The sequence below is a fragment of the Brassica oleracea genome, chromosome C6 (genome assembly GCF_000695525.1).
Source record: "Brassica oleracea var. oleracea cultivar TO1000 chromosome C6, BOL, whole genome shotgun sequence".
NCBI classification, from domain to species: Eukaryota; Viridiplantae; Streptophyta; class Magnoliopsida; order Brassicales; family Brassicaceae; genus Brassica; species Brassica oleracea.
Genome location: NC_027753.1, coordinates 4363656 through 4370919, shown reverse-complemented (window position 1 = coordinate 4370919; position 7264 = coordinate 4363656). Strand labels below are relative to the sequence as shown.

Here is a 7264-nt window from a genome sequence, read left to right as displayed (position 1 = left end):
CCCAGAAGAAGTTCAACACCGAGATAATGCATAAGCTAGATCGTTTGATGTCTTCGAGCTCATCTTAGTTTTTTCGGCTTTTCAAAACTTTCTGAATGTTTTTTTTTCTATTTCGGTTTGTACGAATTTTAAACTTTCTGAATATTTTTTTTCTATTTCGGTTTGTATGAATTTAAATTCTATAATATTATTAGTTTTAAATTTCTGATTTTTTTAATAGAAAAAATATATAAAAATGCAAAATTAATTCGTTTTTAAAATTGGTATATTCGGAATATACAGACGGACAACGGTTCCTCGGAATATACCGACGAACCAACATTCGTCGGAATTTACCGACGAACCAATATCCGTCGGAATATACCGAAGAACAAATATCCGTCGGTATATTCCGACGAACCAATGTCCGTCGGTATATTCCGACGAACAAACGTCCGTCGGAATTGTCCGAGGAACGTTCTCCGTCGGTACATAGTTTTTTCGATGAACTCTGGTCTCGTGTGTCCGCATCGTAATATCGTCGGAAGTTCGTCAGAATGACATTTCTCGTTATTCGTCAGAAAGTCGTCGGAAGTTCTGACGAAATTCTGACGAATTTTTTTTTCCGACAAAACGATACCGACGGACAGGTTCGTCAGAAATTCGTCGGAATCGGTCTATTCCGACGAATTTCTGACGATTTCGGCCATCAGAATCCCCCTGTTTTCTTGTAGTGTTGGTTCAAAGTGACTTCCATCTTGACCTGCGTAGAGAATCACATTGAGAAAGAAGCATAATCAACAAACCATTTGTAAATTAATATGAACGTGAGTTAAGAACACTTTGAACATGTGTTTATTTTAAGAACAATATGAACAATGATTATAAAAACAGAAACATCTTAATCAAGATGAAAGTTTTAGAAAACTAACATGAGTTTACGATTAGTAACACCTAAAAAGATTAAATTCAAAACCTTGATAATGGTGAGATTACACGCCGGAATAGTTCAACCTAAACCTGAACATGAATTGAAGAACAATATGAACATGAGTTTTTAAAAGAAATACCTTTGAATCCAGTAAGAGCATATCCACGCCCAGCAGCTCTCGCAGCGTCTGACGTTTATGGTCTCCCAGAACCGGAGCAATCGCACTTTAATGGTGGATGAGCATCGACTGGACGGACTTCAGATCGGAAAAGAGAATCAATGAATTAGCCATTTCGAAGAAAAAAATTTCTTAATCGGTTTCACGATCTCAGATGATGATGTTCTAAGGAAAGTAAGGCTCACCTTTTATAGGATTAGAGACACTGCCTTACAGATGAACTAGATTTTGACCCGCGCTTTAAAAGCACAGATTTATTTTCCTCATAAAACATCTATAAATTTGAAAAATATTTGGTATTTTTAATATTTTTATAGTTTTTAAGGAAAATTTAAAATTATCATCTTTGTTTATTATCATTTAATAAATAAATATTTATGTTTACAAAATTGAATTCGATATTTGAAAGGATTTAAAGTTGTATTTCTCTAAGCAATTAATTTTATTATATTGATTTTTTTTTCTATAATTATGTTTACTGACTTAACTTGTTACTAAACTATTATATTACTCTTTAATAAAATATTTACGTCTTTCATTATAAATGTTCTAATATTTTATGAAAGGTTAAAATATATAGACAAATTACACAATCATCTGTTTAATTTATGTTCATATAACAAAATATTTTATGTTTAAAAAATAAAATATTTGAAATTGGCCCAAATGACCCAAATGAAAATAATAACAAAACAAACACAAACCTTTATGTTTATGTTTGTTAGGTAACGTTGATTGACATTCTCCGTATGGTAGGAAAGTGGGCCTATTTTGCAACCCAAATATCAACTCGTTAGGGAGCGAAATCTAACAATAAAGACCCGTGTGAATGGGGAGAAATCGTGTGTTTAATAATTTACGGGAATAACCTTTTTGTAGTAGTCGTATTATGGCATAGATAGTAAATAAAAGAATATTTCAGGGGTTAAAAATAGATAGGATCCTGCTTTAATAGTATAGATAGTATCCTGCTTTAATAGTATAGATAAGACACATTCAATAACATATCGTGCTCATAGAGGGGTGATGAAGTTAAAAAGAACGATAAAGAGGATGAATCGTTTAAGAGTAACGTTTCAGTTTTGCATAAAGAAAAGACAGAATACCAGATCTAAGATTCACAGAGGCCTGTTTAACATGGATTGAAATCGAAACTCCATAGATGTTTCAGAGATCGAAGTAGAAAACTCTTGGCTTCATCGTGGAAGAAGCACACGAAACCTAATAATCATGCGGTTGATCTAATTATTTTGGACTGAATCACGGGAATAAGGCTCACTAAATCATGAGAAACACAAAACTGAAACGAAGCCCAATTTAACTTTAATGAAACGGTGAGTTTTAAAAATAGGGGCAAGTGTCGCGCTCACAGCCATCGAATTGATGAGGTGTCAGCTTTAGAGGAGAGAAAATCTCTTCTTTATATAATAAGATACCTGTGCAAGAATTGGTAGTGTAGTTGTAGTAAGGTTTCTCAGCGACCCAAAGATTCACGGCCGATATGGCCGAGAACGTGCTGCTACTTCCCTTGGCTAGGTTTTCTCCATACGGTCCGGTCGAGTGCACGAGGTTGCAGTTAGATTTTCTAGCGTTTGCGTAGCTCAGTGCGTAGCTCGCGACCATTGCGTCCCATACAAGGTTCAGTACTCCGACCTGCGAACGTGCGGCGTTGTGAGTGTTTAAGTAGTCTTGTTGTTCAGTACTTTGAACGCTGGATGCAATAAGCAAAAGGCTAATCGCAACGATTAGAACTGATGTGGCTGTGAAAGTATTCATTATTGAATTGATGTTTGTGTTAAGAAGAAAATATATTGGTTGTGTTGTGAGTAAGTATGAGGAGTTAGGTCTCACTTATATAGGCAGTGAGTGCATGCGAGGTAAGCTAGTGGTTCTGGGAAACTTTGAAATTGGAGAGATGACTTTTCTTTTTGAAGCTTAATCATAAAATGTAGTTTTATGGTGAAGTAAACTGATATAGAAAGTGTTATCATGACTTTATCACCATTAAGCAAACCTTAGCTAGGTCTATTTGGTCTAAACAAATAAATTAAAAAAAGCAGAGGTATCAAACAAAACTAGTACTTCTACCGCATTAAAAAATAACAATGTTTTGTAGCCTATATAAACCCTAAAGTTATCTAGTTAATTAGCATTTTTGTTTTCTTGATACTTGATATTATCTAATTTTAAACTGTATAAAGTCCTAAAAGCGATGTCTATTTGTTTGCATACGGTTATTATTGGCATGTGCATGGACGTGATTCTCCGCCGATTACAACGTCAAATGGGGAATTCATAGTGTAGTACAAACTCTAGCCACTTGTACCAATTTCCACCCACTATATAATTGATCTTTTAGAAAAAGATAGCTTGAATGGGTGAATGCCGCCAAGTTGATGTAGACAGTGGATCTATTAAGGAATAAGGAGTATATGATGCAGTCTATTTTTTTATATATATATATATGATGCATCTGATAATATGTTCAATAAAGGATAGTATTTGTTTACATCTTTCCAACCATAACAATCAACACTAATCCACATTATAAGATGTAAAATAAAATAAAAATTTCTTTAAATTTTGATTAGTTTTCTTTTTAAGCAAAAGCTTGACAAGTTTTTTTTTTTTTTTTTTTTTTTTTTTTTTTGTAAAAGGGCTTAAAGCTTGACAAGTTCTAAGCCAAATCTTATGATTGTTTGTTTCGGGATCAAGGCTATTAACATTCTAACCTCATATTGAATCCTTTACGCATTACGCCTGAGAAGCACAACAAGATGGAACCGTGGAAGCCACTTGTGCTTGGTGGTCCAGCCCTATGATATATGCCTGGTAGATAAGCTTTTCCTGTGCACAAAAAAAAAAAAAGCTTTTCCATTGTCAACATTTTAGCTACTTCTAAAAAATCTGAGGCTTTTAAAATGTTAAATGAGACAAATTAAGTTCCATCATTTTAATACAAAAATTAACACAAATATATATATATATATCTTTATATATAAAGAAGACTTTTTCCCTTCTTCTGACAAGTGGCAAGGGGAAATTTTGACACCTGTCCCAAAAAAAAACTTCCACAATTCTCTTCTAACATCCTCAGTAGCAATTGCCGTAGTCATTACAAAAAATAACATCCACAATGTAAAGAGAGCACAAACAATTAATCTTTATATTCACATATATCAATCAGCAAACCTAGAAAGACGTTTAGGGACACAATTGGTTTATCAAACATCACTCAAGAAACTCTCTTTTACTTAAGCTCTCTCGAAGTAAAACAAAGTCTAAATCAAACCAACAGATAACAATTGAGATCATTAAACTTCTAGCCGGATATTATAATACTATACGAAATACATCTTTATAATACTATACAATATACAATAAATACAAACCGTACACAATACAATACAAACCGTGATGAATTAAAAAATTTGTTAACAATACAATACAAGATATTCACAAACCGTGATGAATTAAAAAAAAAAACACTTACGAGAGACATCGTGATTAAGGGGATCTCGAGCCAGACATACTTCTTCTTCATTTCTCCGATTAGGTTTGTATTCAATCAGAGAGGAGGTAGAGATTCTAATTCCTGGGTATGGAGAGGTTTATGTGGATCTCAGGCATGCTTCTTCTTTGTCTCTCCGATTACGGTTGTATCCGATCAGGTAGAAGATAGAGACTCTAACTCCTGGGTAATTACTTTGATTGTGATCGCGGATTCTCTCATCTCACCGTTTTTCTTCTTTTGCTTCCCCGATTAGGTCAAGATTCGGCCTCCAGAATCACGGCTTGGCTGAGTAACACTTAGAAGACACTTGAAATTTAGGGTATCACGGCTTATCAGCCTCCACCATATCTTCCCCTGCCTCCAAGCCTTTGAACCCTATCTCCACACCACATACTGTGTGATGTTGGGCTTTTGTTATTCCTCAAAGCCCAATTTAATTGAGATGTTGTTATTCCTCAAAGCCCAATTTAATTCTGTGTCCCTCTTCTTCCTCTCCAAGTCTCTGTTGCCAACGGTTAGTAACGCTTCTTCATTCACCATTCAAAACCTGCTGTAATGATCGCAATTACCACCATTAAAACACTCTCTTCACTCTTCCGCATTTATGTCATTATACATATTTCTATGGTAACGTATTAAACTTAGGTTATATATAATGCAGGATGTAGGATATGTTAATCTTCACTCACAACAATTTCTTCAAAACTTCTGATTTAAACCTCAGCTTCTTCAATGGCCATCTCACGTATCCTTCTAAGTGATTTGAAAGCCGGCCGGTGCTCTAACAATGTGGAGATGCGTTTGCTCCGATCCTGGGAAGCCCGTAATGTGAAGAAAGGGGGAGAACTAATGTGGATCGATTTACTCTTTGTCGACGAGAAGGTTATGTCTGTTAATCCTTTGCTCTATATATCATTTATGTTTATTTAAAAACGTTTGGAACAACTTCTGATGAACTTCCTCTTCCAATTTAGTCTAACAAATACAATTAGCCATGGTCAGCTGTACGTTGCGCTTTCCCGAGTCACAACACCCGGAGGTCTCAAAATCCTAAACGCATCGTCTGAAAAAAAGTCCCACAGAGAGTGTCACTAACATTGGGTACAGAGAGATATTCGCAGCACTTGTAACAAGTGTGTCAAATGCAAACCAGAATACAACTCCTCACATTGACGGTATTAACAACCAGATTTAAAAAAATTTGCAGGTAGCAATGACGATGTGGTTGGAGGATAGGTACAACAGGGAAACCGTGGTGATCCCAAACGACCAATTAAACAGCTACCCAGTGAATGCAAATGCTTCCTCAGAGTCCTAACCTCCGTTATCAGCAGCAAACACCAACAATTCTCCACCTTATGCTGCCTCCTAGATTACAGTAGAATCAAATCGGCGACAACAATAATCCAAAACATATACTCTTTTTTGAAATTTCTGGAAAAAGGCGTCTCTCCAAGCAAGAACACTTATATGATAATCATGTATCTTTATTAAAGCAGCTTTGAGTTTTAACACCAAATTGCTTCTACCACAATTATATCTAATCTGAGTGTCCACGGTCTAACTAAACCAATTACAACCGACACGTACCGTCTTATACCAAACTATATTCAATTATAAATACAAACACTATGATTGGATAGTTTATAATACCATTTTCAAAACAGAAAAAAATAAAATCCGACTATTGTTGGCTACTTTAAAACAATTTAAAGTATAGCTATTACCAACATATTTAAATAATCCGATCATATAATACTTTCCAAGATTAGATTTTACCATTATAATCATTAAATTTAAAAGTTCAACTACTTTCCATGATAAAAATTACATATTTAAATAATCGAATCATATAATTCTTTACCATACTAAAACAACTTTACAAGCTGTAGGGAATATATCAATATAAACATTAAATTTAAAACTTCAGCTACTTTCCAAGATTAGATTTTCCTTAAAAAATACCATACTTAAACAACCTTATAAGTTGTATGAATTATCATTATAATCATTAAATTTAAAAGTACAGCTACTTTCCATGATAGAGATAACATTTTTAAATAATCCGATCATATAATTCTTTACCATACTAAAACAACTTTACAAGTTATAGGAAATATATCAATATAAACATTAAATTAAAAACTTCAGCTACTTTCCAAGATTAGATTTTTCCAATAAAATATACCATATTTAAACAACTTTATAAGTTCAGCTACTTTCCATGATTAATATTTTCTTTAAAAAAAACATCAACTTATAAACAAATTCAGCCCATATTTACTAATATACATTTCCACAGCCAACCATTAAGCCTAATATACAATTAAAATTAAAGAAAAAAACCAACAGAGCTGCCATAAAATAAAATAAAATGAGTATGAGACTATTTTGGATTGAATTCCGGCATCTACCTATCATAATATCACCCATAACTCGAAAGTAACGTCAGCTTTGAAGATTAACGGAACACGTTAATTACAAGAGACACACAACGTCCCACTAATTAAAAACAAAACAACGGCTCTAATCATTAAAACCTCACACACGCATTCAAGATGAGTATGAATAAATAATTACAGAAAACACCCGACGCTCCTATATAATAAGGGTCTCAGAGATTATCGCTATCATTACACACTTTCACTTACTAAGCTTAAAA

At 33.9% G+C, this 7264-nt stretch overlaps 1 protein-coding gene across 1 annotated transcript in view; it reads right to left on the bottom strand.

Annotated features, from left to right (window-relative positions):
* LOC106299550 (pathogenesis-related leaf protein 6-like) overlaps positions 1 to 2885 on the bottom strand; it is a 10258-nt gene extending 7373 nt beyond the window's left edge. Inside the window, exon 1 of the mRNA XM_013735625.1 lies at positions 2525 to 2885. Coding sequence (XP_013591079.1) covers positions 2525 to 2864 — 340 coding nt within the window. The 5' untranslated portion in view covers positions 2865 to 2885. The remainder of the gene's footprint in view (positions 1 to 2524) is intronic.
* Between the last annotated feature and the right edge of the window lie 4379 nt (positions 2886 to 7264).